The sequence below is a fragment of the Callorhinchus milii genome, unplaced genomic scaffold (genome assembly GCF_018977255.1).
Source record: "Callorhinchus milii isolate IMCB2004 unplaced genomic scaffold, IMCB_Cmil_1.0 Scaffold3, whole genome shotgun sequence".
Taxonomy (NCBI): Eukaryota; Metazoa; Chordata; class Chondrichthyes; order Chimaeriformes; family Callorhinchidae; genus Callorhinchus; species Callorhinchus milii.
In genome coordinates this window covers 59,139,264-59,157,970 of record NW_024704744.1, presented here as the reverse complement: position 1 = coordinate 59,157,970, position 18,707 = coordinate 59,139,264, and the positions used below count along the sequence as shown (strand labels likewise).

At 37.6% G+C, this 18,707-nt stretch overlaps 1 protein-coding gene across 1 annotated transcript in view; it reads left to right on the top strand.

Moving 5' to 3' along the window:
• The window catches only part of tarbp1 (TAR (HIV-1) RNA binding protein 1), a 118,409-nt gene that overhangs the window by 93,157 nt on the left and 6,545 nt on the right, over positions 1-18,707 (top strand). The window contains exon 29 of the mRNA XM_007898385.2: positions 8,533-8,669. Within this exon, the coding sequence (XP_007896576.2) occupies positions 8,533-8,669 (137 nt within the window). The remainder of the gene's footprint in view (positions 1-8,532; positions 8,670-18,707) is intronic.

Here is an 18,707-nt window from a genome sequence, read left to right as displayed (position 1 = left end):
TGAGAATCACTTGATCCACTCATAATTAAAGTGGAGGTAAACTCATTTTTTATACATGTAATGATACGGGATTGCAAATAAACCAGGTACCCTAACTTGTTATATGATTATAGAGTACATGTTATTGGTTCAGTTTCAAATTTGGCTAATTTTCTAAGATTCCAGCTTTGACAGTTTAATCAGGTGTTGAACTGACATGAATGCTGAACAGCTGCTTGGCCATGTTTATTAGTGTGAGTGGGCTAATGGTTCATTTTGATGTTGTGGGTGTGTTCATTGATCTGCAGCTGCTAAAGACTTCAGATGATAAGTCTGGTTTATGTTTTTTTTCCAATTCTAAAATTTGAAATTAGACCAGTTCTGCGGAATGGATGATAACAATCATTGGCTGTGTTTTGCTGTTAGCATTGGTTATCATCCTGAAACCTTTTCTAAATGTGTTTGTTGGAGATAGGGAAGGGCAAGGAACATTATACAGTATTGAGACATAAATGTGGATCATATCTAGACCACAATTTCATTTATCAATTAAAAATATAAAGATAGTTTTTATCATCAACTTTCTCTATTACCAACTGATTTCAATCAATAATTTACAAGTGGATGAAGCTTCCACTCTCAATGCCAGTTAAAGTTTTGATGTCAACATCCTTTGGGAAATTTGAATCAATCCATTGAATGATTTCACCCTAGTCTGTAACGTAAGTCATTATGTAGTGCTCTATTTTTACTTTGATCAGCCGGATGTGGCACATGCAGAAACCCATCACCAGGCTTCCAAGTATCCAAACAGAGTTCCAGTTGCACTTGGAAATTTCCATGTCTTGAATGGAACGGGCATTTTTCCCCAGAGGGACTCAACCTGATTATCTAATTCCAGAGAGTATTAGGCGCAGTTTTCCAACAAAAAAAGGCTTGGGGATCCCACAGTGTGTGTTGGGGACTCCAGCAGTTTAACCAGCAAAATTTTTAATAAATTTTGAAAGCCATTGAAAGCACCACCTGGCAAGCTTCCCACTGCCTTTACCCAGGAGCTGAGGGAAAAATCCCTGCCTCCAGTGTCCAGTCTGCTCCTCCCAATTCCTACCGATGAACCAAGTTGGCTGAATCTGCCATCAGCAGTGCCCTGGAGTACTGCGGTTCGCCTAGCTCAGGAATTGGACTCCAAAATATTCACTGCTTGGTACAAACTTACCCTAATTAGCAATGTTCAGCAACTGATTCAGCAACTACATTTTTATATTTAATCTGATCCAGCCCAGAGTTGCTTTGGAATGAACAGGACCAGAAAGCACCATCTGGCCAGTCCTAAATTAAATAAATAATCCCACTCGACTCTGTCTCATAGCTCTCAATTGTTTTTGCCACCAAAATAACTACCTAATTCCCTCTTGAAATTGGTTGGTACAATCTGCCTGCCTTGATTGTCTATCTCAGATATTCACCACACTCTTTATAAAGTAATTAAATTTAAACGGTCCATTCACTTTCCTTATTCTAAATTGGAAAATCACTGCAGGTCGTTACATTCAACATGGAGTATAAATTCTATGTCCCCTTGTTCATGTATCAAACATGCTTCTTTTAATCCTGCCTGAAGGAAAGTAATATTGCTTCCAGTAGTAGGACAGTGTGAAGTGGAAAAATTCATTTAAACTTCCTGTTTCTTATTGCATTAGTCAGGGGCTGTTGCATTCAGTTGAAGTTCCTCAATGTTAGTTCTGTAATGTTATTAAAGAGCTAATTGTGAGACTACTATCACTCCTCTGAACTTGTACTTCATTGTTCCTTAGTTTTTCATTTGACTTGAGGGCCCATGAATTTAGTAAATTAAATCTAAAGTTCAAGATCTGCCACCACTGTATGAGAGACTGCAAAAATACAAAAGTTAACTGATGTTTTATCCATGTCATAGCAGGCAAAACATGTTGTGTTTCTCTAAGGTTTAAAGGGACAAAAAATCTTCACCTGGGCAAAATGTAGTTATTTAAGATTAAATTCAAAGTATTATTCTTTATATAGCACAATAGTAACTACCCCTTATGACTGACCATGTGCTCAAAATTATTTGGCAATTATTATTGACTAAAAAGCACACATGAACAGTGCTTGGAGCTACATAAGCTATCAAACAGATGAAGATCTTGTTTGAATAGTTTTTCCTCAATTTTGTAACTATGCTTCCTTGTAATGGATCTCAAAATTGCAGCCAAATGTATTTGAATAAAGCTTTTGTCTGTTAACCATCTCTAAACACTGATCACATGTACCTTTTGTGTCAGAAAACTTATCTTTGTCTTTTTGGTAACCTCTGCCAGATGAATGAGAGTACACAGGCAGTCATAGGGGATGGTTGCTATTTTGCAGTTCCAGTACTAGTATTACTTGGAAATGTATGGATGGATAATATAGTACCCATCATGTAAAGTAGGTTTGCTTTCTGCTGATGGGTCAATGGATTGAGTAGAGTAAATCTATGTTTACCTTTTTTCTGTGGGGTGAATAGGAAAGTGTTCACCAGTAGAAAGCAGCTTTGTGAAAGGGATCAAATAAAGGCTCGACAGACTGGGGTAGCAATCCTTGGAGCCAAAAAGGTAGAGGAATGATGAGGAATGGTTTGATTGATGTATTTAAAATAATGAAAGAAATTTACATGGTTAGATAATGGCTAACTCTTCCCCTTGGTAGAGGGATACATTGTACAGGGCATATCATTAAAATCAGAGCCCAACTGGTTAGAACTGAAGTCAGAAAGCATTTCTTCACCTTCAGCTTTTTGAAGATCTGGATTGTTCTGCTCAAGAATGCTGTAGATGTGGAATCAATATGTTTGTTTAAAAGAGAAATGGACAGAAATTTATGCAGTAGGCTTATAAAGGGTGAAAGGGCAATGCATTGGATTAAAAAATCTAAACTGATACAGCAAGGACCCTCTCCTGTTCCTGTTTTCTATGTAATGAGAGAATTTTTTTTACATAGATATGGAATGGCCTACCCTAAACTATTATGGAGACAGAATCCATGTCAATTCATATTAGCTTTTAAAAGGAAATTAGGTCAATATCTGAAATGAAACAAATATGACAGGGTGTGAGGAATGGTATTAAATGGATGGATCTTTCAGAGTCAGCGCAGGCATGATATGCTGAAGTGTCTCTTCCTATGTTGTAAATTTCTATGGTTTTAAAGCTGAGATGTCCAAGAATGTGAATTGTTACTCTAATATAATTGTAAATTAATCATTAATATTAGAATATTTGTATAATGTATCCACAAATAGCCTGTAGGTTATTATGAATGTTAATACAGATTCAGGCTTAAATGAGTAACACTATTTTCTAGAAATGTAATTTGTTTGAAACTCAGTTGCTGTTGAGAGCGACAGTAATTGCATTAGCTTCCTCTGCATAAACCCATTAGCTAGTTTATTTAAAATACCCAATGAGTCTGTTGGCATTGTGTCAATAGAAGAATATCCATCAGATATGATTTATATGATGAGAGTTAACTGATCTATTAACTCACAACAGTCACAAGTGAGTTATGATCATTGCCCCGAACACAATAGAAACATTTTAAATCGCATCCCTCAAGCCTAAATAATGTATTCTGTTCATTCCTTACAATGAATATTAGATAAAGATAAAAAGATGTGTTTAATGGTGCACTGTATTCCTTTGTGGATATGTTCCTGTGCAGTAAGGGCGACTTGTGTTCATTAGGCGATTGCTCTACAATATAGATTTAGAATGTATATTCTTTGAATATTCTCTGGAAACATGTTTTCAAATGAAATTACAATGTGAGTAATGATTGCGATATTAAAAAAAGGAAAATTATTTCACGACATTGAACTATTTTTTCCTGATCAAATTTTCCCTGGTTTTAATATGTTTTCCTTGTGTCTGTTTGGGTTTGTTTCTTGTATCCATTTGTGTGAACTAAGATAATGTATGGACAGAATCGTCCTAAGTACTCTATGTAGCTTCATATCTTTGGAATCTTTTAGACTTTACTTATACTCTGGAAGGAGGATAACCCTGTACACCATTTTACAACAAAAGCAAACAAGCATTTTAGAGATTCAGAAATCAAAATAGTACTTTTTTTGCAAATACAATAATGTTTTTTGGTTTGCCAGTCCTACATGTACACTATGCAAATAGAGTTGGGTTTTATGGATTGGTTCTCCAGTGAAGTGCCATTGTCCCATTTAGCGCCTAAACAATAAAAGTTGCATATGGAAATAATTAGGCTTCTATCTATTAGCCCCATTAATGTAATAATCTGTTCCATGGAAATATATAAATACCAAATGTAAAAAGGGAATAATGACAAACTTAATCATCTTCTAAAAAATTAATGGTACTATGTAAAAATCCCTTCACAAAAGGAAACGCTAAGGTATTTTATAAGCATACAAAGAAAAAAAGGTTAGTCAAAGGTAGGCTGGGGCCAATTTGGGCCAACAAGGAAATCTTCTTGTGGAGGCAGAGGGCATAGTTAATGTACTGAATGAGTATTTTGCATCCTCTTCTTTTGTGAAGACAGATGCAGCCAATGCCACAGTATCGGAGGAGAGGGTAGAGAAATTGGATAGGATAAGAATAAATAGAGAGGAGGTACTAAAAAGGTTGACGGTGCACAAGGTAGATAAGTCACCCGGTCCGGTTGATGAGGTTACTGAGGGAAGTAAGGATGGAAGTAGCGGAGGCTCTGGCCACAATCTTTCAATCCTCCTTGGATGCCGGGATGGTGCCGGAGGACTGGAGGGTTGCAAATGTTACTCCCCTGTACAAAAAGGTGCAGAAGGAAAAACCTGGGAACTATAGGCCAGTCAACCTAACATCAGTAGTGGGGAGAACTTCTAGAGACTATAATCCAGGACAAAATAAATTTTCACTTAGAAAAATATGGGTTAATAAAGGACAGCCGACATGGATTTGTTGAAGGGAAATTGAGTCTAACAAACCTAATAGAGTTTTTTGATGGAGCAACGAAGATGGTGGATGAAGGTAGAGCAGTTTATGTAGTTTATATGGATTTTCAAAAGGCATTTGATAAAGTGCCACATAAGAGACTTGTAAGCAAAATAGAAGCCCACAGTGTTTAAAGGGACAGTGGCAGCATGGATACAGAACCGGCTGGGAGATAGAAAGCAGAGAGTGGTGGTGAATGGTTGTTTTTCTGACTGGAGGGAAGTGTGCAGTGGTGTCTCCCAGGGGTCGGTATTGGGACCACTACTCTTTTTGATCTCTGTAAATGACCTGGACTTGAGTATAGGGAGTACAATTTCAAAGTTTGCAGATGATACTAAGCTAGGAAAAGTAGTAAATTGTGAGGAGGATAGGAGCAGACTGCAAGGGGACATAGACCGACTGGTCAGATGTGGCAGATGAAGTTTAATGTGGAAAAATGTGAAGTGCTGCATTTTGGGAGGAAGACTGAGGAGAGGCAATATAAGATGATGGTACAATCTTAAAGGGGGTGAAGGAACAGAGAGACATAAGTGAATATTTGAAGGTGGCAGGACAGGTAGATAAAGCTGTTAGAAAAAAGCATACTGGATACCAGGCTTTATAAATAGGGGCATAGAATACAAAAGTCAGGGAGTTACGATGTACCGTTATAAAACAAGGTTAGGCCTCAGCTAGAGTACTGTGTTCAATTCTGGGCACCACACTTTAGGAAGGATGTCAAGGCGTTGGGCAGGGTGCAAAGAAGATTTCCCAGGATGGTACCAGGAATGAGGGACTTGAGTTATCAGAGGAGGCTAGAGAAGCTGGGATTATTCTCCTTGTAGCAGAGAAGGTTAAGGGGAGATTTAATAGAGGTGTTCAAAATTATGAGGGGATTCGATAAGGTGAACAAGGAGAAACTATTTCCACTGGCACGTGGGTCAGTAACCCGAGGACACCAATTTAAAATAGTTGTTAAAAGAAACAGAGGGGAGGTGAGAATTTTTTCCACATAACGAGTTGTTTGGATCTGGAATGCATTGCCTGAAATGATGGTGGATGCCAATTCGATAACTTTTTAGAGAGAAGTAGATAATTATTTGGGGAGGGCAGTTTGCAGGTCTATGGGGCGAGAGCGAGGGGCAGTGGGATTGATTTGGATAGCTCTTTTCAGAGAGCCAGCACAGACACGATGGGTCGAGAGGCCTCCTTCTGTGTTGTATAATTCTATGATTTTTGTGTCACCATCTTAAAGAGCTCAATTTATTGCTAAATTACTTTTATGAAGGGAGAAGATTAACTCATGTTCTTAGTCCCCTTTCAGCTTTTCATGTTTAAAATTGACCTGTATATCCCCAAAAATTTGATGGAAGATGGAGCATTCCTATTTTGCCACCTTTGTATTTACACCACAGGCCCAAGATGGCAATGCAAATGTAGCCTTTGATTCGTTGCCAAAGAAGAAAAGTAGATGGTGAAATATACTCATTATCTGGACAGGTTAAACATGTATTCTGACATCTAAGACCACATTGCAAAATTCAGATGTTCAACAAAAAATTTAGTCTTACAAGAGGAATATTGTGTACCATTGGAAGGCAGAAGACATATTCAGTTTCTTTCCTCTTTCTCCCTCTTCCTCTCTTCCTTCTTTGTCATTATACACTTTTCTGGATTTATTTTAACTTCAGAAATCACTTTATGTAAAACTTTATAAGGTTTGAACAAATAAGATGTTTTGATCCAATTGTTTGACATTGTACAGGAAAATGCTGAGTGGCAAACTTCCTGATACCAAACTTATAAAAACAAAAAAACATGAATCCTGGAAATAAAATGTAAATGTGTTCTCAACATCTGGAAGAAAAAGAGGACTTATTGCTTTAGAAGTGAATTTTCATGAAAACTCCAAAGAACATACAACACAATGAACTTGGTTTGTTTTCAGCAAGCAGTTTGTGTTCTTGTGAGGAGGCACATTCAATCAGGGACATGTTCTTTTGCCTTGTTTTGTACCTGAAGAAGAGAGAGGGAAAGATAAATTCTAAATAAGTTAATACTTGCATCTGAAATAATACCTTATGTCATAGAAACAACTCAAAGCACTTCACAAGATGTATTGTAAGCTGTCGTGACTGAATCCTTGATTTAGCATGTCATTGAAAGATCGCACCTCCATAATGCAGCACTTTCCCCCCAGCATTGTGTTGGAGTGTCAGCCGAGACTGTGAGTTCAATGTTCTGGCATGGGGCTTGAATCTACAATCTTCTGTCTAAGGCAAGAGTGATTTGAACTATGCTGGATTGACACCTTGAATTTAATTTCAGCAAAATACTCTGGAAAACATAAACTAAGCCAGCAAATGGGGTGAAATACACCCTATTCCAAGTGAATTTAAATGTACAGCACAACTGAAAAACTTTGAGTTTAGATTTCTTTGCCATATGATTTTTTTCCCATGGGACTTTCTCCTGGGCCCCTGGCCAACAATCCCTTCATGTTTGTAGGACATTGTTGTATGCAAATTGGCTGTAGATTTCGCCTACAAATTCATAGTCACTGCACTTAACAATGAAATGCTTTGACAGCTTTGAGAAGTCTCAATGACGTGAATAGGTGCTATATCAAAGGCAAGGATGGTTATTATAATTTTGCTTTTGTTTATCTTAATGTTTTCAGCCAACATAAATCAGTTTTATAGTAGAACTCATAAAAAAGGTACCAAAATGCAATTTGTAAATCAGTCTTTAATGATCAGCCGGTCGGTTGCTTTCTAAATACAGAATGTAACCTTATAAACGCAAATAGTGTACTCTAAGAATTCCTACTCTAACAGAACCATAGTACATAGTGCAGTATTCTAGGATTACAAATGAAGGTGGCAAAGACATAAGACCTTATGGTGATGAATAGGAGAGAAAAAATCAATGTAATTCTGATTGATTTTTATCAGTAAATGTTTTAAAGTCCACTCCCCTATAGTCTTTAATTACTCATCTTGAGATGATTTATAAAGTTCAAACCTGCCAGTTCCTTGTCAGACTTCCAGTGGATGTTCAGTCATTTTGCTTGGCCTCACTAATTGTATAGCAAACAGGTAAGCTCTATTTTCATCAGCAGTTTTTTTTAAAAACAAAATCTCAAGCAACATGCATTCCCAGTAGTGCATATTTCAAATTACAATGTCACCTTTGCAGACTGGAATAGGTTACTCGGAAAGGTGTTTGGTGTCAGAATGTTGGACTAATTTAAAAAATTAGCTTGATTCTATGATGGGAGGACAGTAGGCTGGTATTCTGGAAGGACGAGATCAAATTGATCAAATTCTTCATCCTAATCTCTCTTGCTAAGAGTTTGAAATACTCTATGCACTTTACAAGAGCTGGCTTAAGAGCAGCATTGGGAGACCCCGGAAGAACAGACAACATAGTTTGAGGAAATGGGAGAATTAACATAAAATGGAGAATGTTGCTTTCACAGTGGGGGGTGAGGGAGAAAGCAAATTATACTGCATTGTAACTACTGTACTTGTGTTGTTTGTGTTCTCATTGCATTTAATTTCTTCATTTGCAGGTGAAACCTGCGCAGTTGGTTGAATATTTGCAACAAAAGAAAACCGAAGGGTACACAATTATTGGAGTGGAACAGACAGCCAACAGCCAGGATCTTACACAATACAGGTTCCCAGAAAAAACACTGCTGTTGCTAGGGTGAGTTGCTTGCTAAAAATAATCTTGGCATCAGGTCCCTCAAGCATGCTTCAAGAGCTATGTTTTTGAACCGATAACCAGCTGAATTTAACAGAGAAGTTACTGAACGTGACCCCTTTTCACATCCTTGTGATTTTATAGCAAAAAAAACCTGCTTGGGTTGCAAGATTTTTTTACACATCTTGATGCAAAACAGTTTTTTTCAGGTAAAGCAGTATGAAATGTGTAAAAGCTGAGCACAGTACACCTCATCGATCATAATCTTTGTGTTTATTTCAACTAAATGGCATTTCTATTTTTCCATTGGATCCAGCAAGTAAACCTAGCCGGTAAAAACAAATGGAATGTTCAATCTGTTTGCTCATTATGCATCTCCCTCCCTCCACCTACCTACTTAACAAAAGATCCATACTTCTCGACAGTAAAGGTTTTGTAATTCTCTGAGACTATTTCTCTCCCAGCATAGAAAATGGCCTTCAATTTGTAGGGGGTCATGAAGTAATTGCATGCAGTAAAATGAGTGGAGCAAAGGATTAAGTTGTTTTTAAAAAGATAATCTTCAGCTTTCAGTGCAAATTTATTTGTAGCTTTCACCCACTTGTGATTTTTTTTCAAGCGAGCCATTAACCCCATTAACAGGCATAACATTGTTTTTACTGAAATGCTTTCAATAGGAGATATTATGATTGATTTTGTGCTGTGGCTTGAAGGACCTTTTTAGTCCTATTCTATATTCCAGCAAATTTTTTTTTATTGGATCGAACCTCAAAACTACATTTATGCTATAATTCATAGAGTGAAATGTTGATTGCATGAGGGAAATTATTAGTGCAAAGATAAACATAGGTTGATGGTATTTTGTTTGAAAAGCTATATTTAGAAGTATGCTGGTGTGAGAAGAGAGACTTTGATTATTCATCTTCCAGGTAATTGGATTAAATGTTGCTGGTACAGGACAATATCCTATGCTGATGCAGGAGGTTTTTGCTGGTAACTTGTACTTAAAGTTGAATCATCTTACCCTTGAAGTTAACCTTGAAAATGCACCTCTAATCACTTATTTAAATGAGCAGTATGTTTGAAAATATTTTAGTCTTATGAAACATACCATTGCATTTTTAGCACAGTATTAACTGTTCACCTCTGTGTTGTATAATTATACATTTCAAGTATTGTTGCTCGTGGTCTTCTTCCCAAAGTACTTCATAATATTTTGATATCCACATCATAATGCTGAGGTTAATTGACTTTCATTTGTGTCACTGCATGCATCTGCCATGCATCATGCAGAAAAATACAAAACTCCTTAAAAAGAAATCTTGTATGTTGATACATAATTGATATAAAATTTAAGATTGTTAATGAAATTTTAAGAAACTCTTGATTTACAGTCTTGTAACTCACAACCAACCAGCTGCCTACTATTCTAGTTGTTTTTGGTCAGTCGGGTGTCCAATGTTTGTGGGACACTGCTGTGCGCAATTGGCTGCCGTGTTTCATCCACAAATATACAGTCAATTCACTTTACAGCATATTCTGTGAAGCGCTTTGAGACGCAAGGATTATTATTATGCTTAAGTATGTGCAAACCAAATTGAGTTTCATGCATGCCACCTACATACCTGTCGTCCACAAAATACAGTCAATCCACTTTGCAGGACATCCTGTGAAGTGCTTTGTGACAGCTTGAAAATGTGATATGACACTATACTAAATGCAAGGATTATTATTACATATGGAAATTCCCATATCTGGAATGAAATACACTCTCACCAGAGGGACGGACCCTGCTTACCAAATCCCAAAGAGTATTAGGTGCAGATTGGCAAGAGCCAAGGGTTGAGGACTCCAGAGTGTGTGTTGAAGTACTGATGGAATTTAACCAGCTAAAACTGCATAGCTTACTATTGAAACACTGGCAAGTTTCTCGTTGTTTGTCCAGCTTGGACCTGCTTTGGCTTGCAGAGTTAACGGGAGCTGAGTGGGAAAATTCCCTTCTCCCAGTGTGTCTGCCGCTCTAAGCCCTGCCAATGCCATATTAAGGTGGCTGGCACATCACAAATTCCTGTAAAGGTCCTGCTATTCTATACATTGTGGAATTATCAATTTTTTAAATTGTTTTTATTTGCATCATTTCAGATTCTAACCAGCTCCTGGATCAGATAAGCTGAAACTTTGTCTTTGAGTTGCAAGTGTCACCAGCATGCATGGACTTTCAAACGCTGCAAACTAAATCTATTCCGACAACAGTGGCAATTGCTTCCTGAAAAATTGGGGAGTAGAGAAATTGATCTTTTTCAGGGAATTGCTACACAGAAATGCCTTTTGAATTTCCTACTATCTAAAGTAACTGATGCACAGTGCTATTGATTTGCAGTGTTGTGAGTCAACAACTTGTGCAGATTTTACCTGGAAAACTATCTTGAGGAAACAATCTTGATTCCCAAATCCATTGTGGGTTATCACAAACAAATAAATTGATCCAATCTCACCAAATGAGGCAAAGAGTAATAATCCGGCAAAATGCAGTTAACTCCCAACTTCAGCACTCATCTATTATGTAGTCAAGTCCATTTGTTGTTGAGTAGGGTAACACACCAGGACATGTGTGATGCCCTCACTTTTTGCGACTCGATACTGTTAGAAAACGATTAAACTGGCTTTGTGTACTCTTAAAATAGAAATCATTTATACCACAGATAGATTATATTGCTGGATTTCTGTTGATTTGTCTGATGTATAGGACCCTGTAGCCTGAGCTACAAGATTCACAGGAATCCTGTAGCTCAGTGGTCAGAGCACTCGCCTCGCAAGCGAGATACATAGGTTCAATTCCCAGTAGGGTGAAACCTTGGGCAAGTTTCCTTACTCCACACACCTGATAATAATCCCTCAAGAAAAAAACCCAATAATAAATTGGTCACTTCAATCTACGATTGTTTGTGGGACACCGCTGTGGGCGATTGGCTGCCGCGTTCCACCCACAAATATACAGTCAATTCACTTTATAGTATATTCTGTGAGGCGCTTTGAGAAGTCTAGAAGACGTGAAAAGCGTTATATCAAATGTAAGGGTTTTTTTATTAGATATTTTGTTTGTCTTGTATGAAGAGAGATTTCTGGATCTCAGAGTGGCCCATTCAACACCATATATACAATGATAATGATAGTTTTTCTTTCCCCTTGCCATCACAGCCATGAAAGAATTTACACTCAAGGCAATGATTCTGCCTGGTGGAGGGGAATAATAATGTTCATCCTTGTATTTGATATAGCGCCTTAGTACGTCATCAAAATGTCTTCACAGGATATACTGTAAAGTGGAGTGACTGTATTTTGTGGGAAAGGGATAAATACAATGGAACAATAATTGATAAATCTCAATGTACATTAGTTCATAGGCTCGTTTGGGCGTGTGCCATCTCTAAACTCACTGTAAATGATGGAGTTTTGAACAAATGTTGCATTAACTGTGCTAGCAGGATACATGTCTGGACTAAATTTTAAGATGTATAAATGCATGAGTTGCATTAGGGATTGTCATTGAGAAACTGTATTTAAACAGATGTCTCAAACATCAATGCCTCTATATAAACTAATGGGTAAGATTATAGGTGGGACCATGCATTAAGATTTCAGACTTGGACATTGAGCTTCATGGAAAAGTAAACATTACTGCCTCGAAGAGTTTGCTTTTAATACGGCTTTGCTGAGATAACAATCTATCTCAACAAGAAAATGTTCACTTAGATGTGTAGTGTGTGTATTTTGTTGTAGTAGTGCAATTAGCTTGTATGCATAATGGGTGTTCTTGAGTAGTCTATGGTTTATCAACTATCACAGTGTTGAAAGCATGCCTTCATTTGGAGCAATTTGTCAGTACTGGGTTTAGAATTATAGTTTTTGATGGCAATAGTGTGATTTGGGAAATGAGATGTTGCTTCATTTACTCGACAATCTTTGCTATAAGCAAATTAACCATCTTGAGAGGTAACAACCTTTGATAAAAGGCTTCTCTGTGGATACACAATCTCTTTATCCTCTGAGTTCTTCAGTAATATTTTCAAACGAAAATAAAGCAAGGTTCAAAATGGTTATTTTAAGAATATGTGTATCTGGATAGTTTTCAAACGACTGTGACATTTATTTTTCAAATTTACACCAAATGTATTTTATTTTACAAATGCTGCTTTAAAAATATTGTATGTTTCAAACCTAAGTGTTTCAATACTCAAAAGGTTAGCCTTTTTTAAAAATAAGTTTTTGTTATAATTGCCTAGCTAATTCATTTCACAGGTTTAATTGAGTTAATTGTGGTTCAACGTTTAGGTAACATTTGCTGCAACTTGTCTGGCCGTGCGATAAACAACCTGTGAACTTATACTATTTTCATCAATATTCTGCAATAGTACAAAGAGCAGTACAACATTCAGTTTATCCATCCTGCTCGACTAATGGCCCCACAATAATTAAGACACGAGGCATTCTGCAATGAAATCTCTCACAAAATATATGCTTTCAAGTGATAATTACCTTAATCTTAACCTTAATCGTATTAATTATTATGACATGACCGTGTAAGATACTTTCATTTCAATCTCCTGTCGCTTCATTTTCACGTTTGCCTACAAAATTAGTCACTACACCCTTTCACTATATCCTGTAATAATAATAATAATCCTTGCATTTGATACAGTGCCTTACCATATAATTGAGATGTCACTTTGAGACTTTGTCAAGACATTAAAAGATGCCCGCTCCCTCCGTTCATCAGGCTCTGGCTTGCTCCATGTCTCCCATATCTACCATCGATGGCCGGACTTTCAGCCTCTCTGCCCCCACACTCTGGAACTCCATCCCACGGTCCCTTCGCCTCGCTTCCTCCCTTGCATCCTTCAACACCGGTCTCAAAAACCGTTCTCTTCAACCGTGCCTTTGGTCTCCCTCCCACCTCTCTGCCTTCCCTCACTCCTACACCACCCCTGCCCCATGCTCGGGCCCCGACATCTGACTGTTCAGCACTTTGGGACGTCCTCCCGACGTGAAAGGCGCTCTATAAATGTAATTTTGTTGTTATTGTTGTATATCGAATGCAAGGATTTTTTCTTATCATAATGGATATCAGCATTGCATCATGATATCTGTGCACATGCAATGTAAACTGGTGGAGTCGTCTCTGTTAAAGGAAATAACCCCAGAAATGCCTTCTGTTTGGCACTGTGATGCCATTTCTTCTTGTTGATCAGTTCTTTGAGGAAGCCAGAAATAAAACCCATCACCTTCTCATTCCCTTTGTGGAGGAAGCGAATGAAGTTAATACTGAAGCTATTAAAAGATTTGTGATTACTAAATTAGAGCCTAGGTAATGTTAGAGAAAACGGCAACATGCTAATCACCACTTCTTTCATAAAATGTAGCTAACAAAAAGTAGTTGAAATCTTACAGTGGAACATTAGTTCAGTGGTAAATGCTAGGAGTTGTATTTGTTTTCCCTCCATAAGCAGTGCACATTTTTTTTAAAAAGCGCCCTCTCCTTCCCCTGAAGGGATGGTAGAGGGTAAGGTGTTTGAAGGAAGGTTCCGGAGCAGTAAGGAGATAAGCTAAGTGAGGACCTGGAGATGAGAGCCATACTACCACCACCACGGCGGTTAGGTGTAGGGTATGGTGGACAGTATGGCCGGGTGGTGTGGTCTCAGTCAGGCTGAAGGTGTCGCCTGGAGTGAACCAAGTTTCTATGAGGGCGAGGATGTCGATATTTCCATCAACGATGAGGTTGTGGACTGTGAGGGCTTTGTTGGAGAGGGAGCGGACATTTTGTAGGATGATACGGAGGAGACAGTTGGCAGAACTAAACCTGTTCCAATATTTGAACACCTTAAATAAACTCGACAATGACTAGAAATATTCCTTGCATTTATAAATTAAACCTAGGCATTTATAATTAATTCTTAAAATAATAATCCTTGCCTGTATAATGATTACTTGGCAGTGCTGCCCGGCCTAGTCTCTTGCAGGCCCGCTGCCCCACACTTGGACATTGAGCTTCATGGAAAAGTACTTGGCGATGCCGCCCAGCCTAGTCTCTCACAGATCTGCCGCCACTCCGGTGCTCTTCTAGCGGCATTATAGTTTTTTTTCCCTTTCCCACATAAATCAATGTAATGACAAACGGGTTCTTTGGATAGGCTGAAATAATGCTAAATGGAAAATGTTTTGGATTGGAGACCATGGTTACACCTGTTTAGTGCAAATGGTGAGTAAATTTATCTTGCCCACAAAAGTTGCTATGCCAGGCTACTCTACAAGCATGAAAGTGTGTATTGCTGAACCTTGTGTAATATGCTACAATCCCTGGCTCTCTGTGTTTCTGTTGGTTTCAAGTAGTTTAGTAGTTCATTCTCCTTGCTGATGTATACTTAGTGTTCTAGAAAAATATATTTTGATTGTTCAGTAAGATAATGTGTGGCTGTAAGTGTGTATGGGAGAAACAAACAAGATCATTTTTAAAATAAGTATTTTTCACAAGTTGAAATTGTTGAAAGTTAGCAAAACATCCTTCTTAAATGTTGAGAAAGTTTTTTAAAGGAAGGTTTCCTGGGACTGTCTCAGATATGTCTGCATTACAAAGTTGTTTTTTTTTTACCAATATCTTCTTTCTATCTGCATTCACTCTTCAACAACAGTTTATAGAGCTGTTTCATATAATGCACACTGGCCATAATTCCCAGTAATCTTCTGTTGGTTATTACTAGAAAAACCTGCATTGATTGCACCGCAATCAGTTAATCCTTCACAGTGTCGATTGCACTGACCAGCAGCTGTATAATGGTGCAAACAAAAAGGTCCCAAAATCGAACTCAATGGACTTCATGTTGAATATACATTTTTAGAAAATATTAATTTTGAAATGATTTAATGGTAGTGGCAATATCTGCAATTCAGAATATAGTTATAAACACTGCACATCTCGCTCTCATAATTGACATCCTCTAGAGTCTTTAGATCACTGATGCTTAATCAATTCAGTTTATTAAACCATGGCAGATCTTTTTAAGACAAATTCCCTGCCTCTTCTCCAAACCTCTTAATATACGTATTTCCCAGATATTCATCTATATATTGAAACATCACAATTGATTCTGCCTGTAAAGTCATTTGATGACAGTGTGTTCTATATTTTCACAACACTTGTGTGAAGAAATATTTTAAGGTCTAACTGTCCTAGCTAAAATATTGCATCCCATTGTTTGTGATTTCTCTACCAGAGGGAAGAGTTGTCTGTTATCCAGCTCATCAATTCCTTTCATTTAATATAATGAAGAGAATTGATGAGCTAGATAACGGACGCTTCCCTCTGGTAGAGAAATTCCCTTCATTATTTTAAATGAAAGGAATTGACACTTCAATCAGTTTAGCCCTTAACTTCCTCAGATCTAAGGAATATAACCCAAATCTATCCAGCCACTCATCACAATCATTGCTAGATACCCTCCAAGTTTTAATATGGAGTCTTGTAGCTCAGTGGTTAGAGCACTCGCTTTGCAAGCGAGAGACCTGAGTTCAATTCCAGGCAGGGCAAAACCTTGGGCAAGTTTCCTTACTCCACACGCCTCATAATAATCCCTCCAAAAAAATACGATAATAAATTGGTCATTTTCAATCCATGACTGTATGTGGGACATTGCTATGCACAATTGGCTGCCGCGTTCACCCATAAATATACAGTCAAATTCATTTTACAGTATATTCTGTGAAGAGCTTTGGGACGTCTAGAAGACGTGAAAAGCGCTATATCAAATGCAAGGATTATTATTATTATTACTAAGTTTGGGAGCAAAAATGGAAAACAATGGTGCCAAACACTCTTAACAAATACTTTTCAGTTGAGCAGACTAAATTCAGACCCATCCGAGCTCTTAAGAACACAAAATTCATAGGGAAAGCCTTTTCTAATACTCAATAGGACTAGTTTGGGGATTTTCACATGGAACAATGCCAATGCAGGCACAATGTGCCGAATGTACGATAAGTTTCTATGATTCCATGAAAAAAGAGGTTAGGTGCCTTTCATTCACAAAGGTGGTTGAGACATAATACATTTTAGCCTTCAAAAGGGGACTAGATAAATACTTAAAAAGGAGTAAGCTATAGGGGTATGAGAAAAGGACAGATAAATGGAACTAAAACGATTTATCTTAAATGAGCCAGCACAGGCATGATGGGTGGAATGGCCTTTTTGGTGCCATAAATTTCTATGGTTCTAAATGTTGGTTTGACTCCTACAAAGGATTTTGCTGAAAGTCATGAAGATGAACAATTGTGGATAGCAGATTAATCCGGTTATAAATAAGTGAATACTTAATATATTTCTACCATCTGATGGGAGAGAAACATATGGTATATGCTTCAAACTATGCATTCGTGCAATAGGGAAATGTTTATTGAAGTGGAATTTTGAGCGAATAACTTCTTGTCAGACAACAGAAAATGAGTGTGAGCAGTCAATTAATACAGCATTCTTATGATTCATCACATTTGGTGCTGAAATTAAATATGGAGAAATTGAAAGCATGTTGAACTACAAGTTGCCTTGATACATTAAATACAAGTCTGGTGTAAAACTGCAGCTGAACCTACTGATAGTATGAGATTTCTGAAATATGAAACAGGTGTTTAAAATTATAAAAGGGTTTGATAAGATTAACATAAATCGGCTGTTTCGACTGGTTGGCGAGTCCGGAATTAAGGGACACAAACATAAGATGGTGACGAGGGAATCAAAAAGCCAATTTAAGAAACTACTTAACAGAGAGGGTAGTGAGATTGTGAAACTTGCTGCCTGAAATGGTGGTTGAATCAGATAATGTAAATATGTTCAAGAGGAATCTAGCTCTTCACATGAGAGGGGAAGGGGAAGTATGGCAAGGAGAAAAGAATGGGTGAAGACTTGTGTGGAGTGTAAATACTGATACAGACTGTTTGGGTCAAGTGACCCGTTTCAATGCTGTACAATCTTTGTAGTATCGAAATCTTTGATATCTTAATGTTACATTTTCATCTCTAATCTAACTCATGATTTTATTTCTTTGTCTTGAAATTTCATTCATAATATTTCTATTTGTTCATTATTCTCTACATACTAATGAATAGCTCAAATCATCAATGGGGGAAAGTCATGAGGGTGCTGTGGTTTATAATGTGTTTTCACAGTGGCTGGTAGTTTGTGAATTAGGCTTCCCTTGGGAAACCCCACCCTCTTACTCTAATTCCGAGATAATAATGTCTCTAGTTCTGTACCAATTCATAGAATTGAATGAAAGATCACATTTTAAAAATGTTATCTTAATCGTTCCATGTCACTAGGTATGGGTTCATATATTTCTTTTTTTTTATGTTAGGGAAAAATTATTTCAGGCTAGTATGTGGTAGAGAGGTTTTGATTAGGTTTGTTTAATCGTTTCCCTTCCTTTGCTCCATATATATAGTTTTTCACCCAATGAGGACTTTAGAAATGAATGGAGTAATTTGATTTTCTGAGGATTCCATAAGGAAATGCCATTAGGCACACAGACCAAGATCAATGTTCTGAGCTAATTTTACCTGGATTGAGTAATTGCTATTCTTTCAAGTACTGGAGAGGATTAATGCAAAGATGGAGGTGATAGGCTCACAGAGCCTAGTGCAGAAGAGGGCAAGAGCTACAGAATTCTATATGGTCTGCAGCTTTTGCAGGGAGGAGCTGGGGAATCCAGTGTTTGAATTGTCCAGCCTGAATGTAATGAAGGTGTGAGCGGGGTGTCGGCAGCCTGCAGGGAGAGGTAGTAGTGGAGGCATGCAGTGTTGTAGAAGTGAGAATGCTAACTCTGAATGGCTTTGTATCGGTCTGCTTTTCCCCAAATTCTGGAGCTAACTTGGAGTTTCTACTCCACTCAAACCTTGACATGTGAGTCTATCATACAAAAATCACAAATAATAGCAATAGCATTACCCATTATACAGATGTAACATAAACATAATTGTATGATTGAACTCTTGATC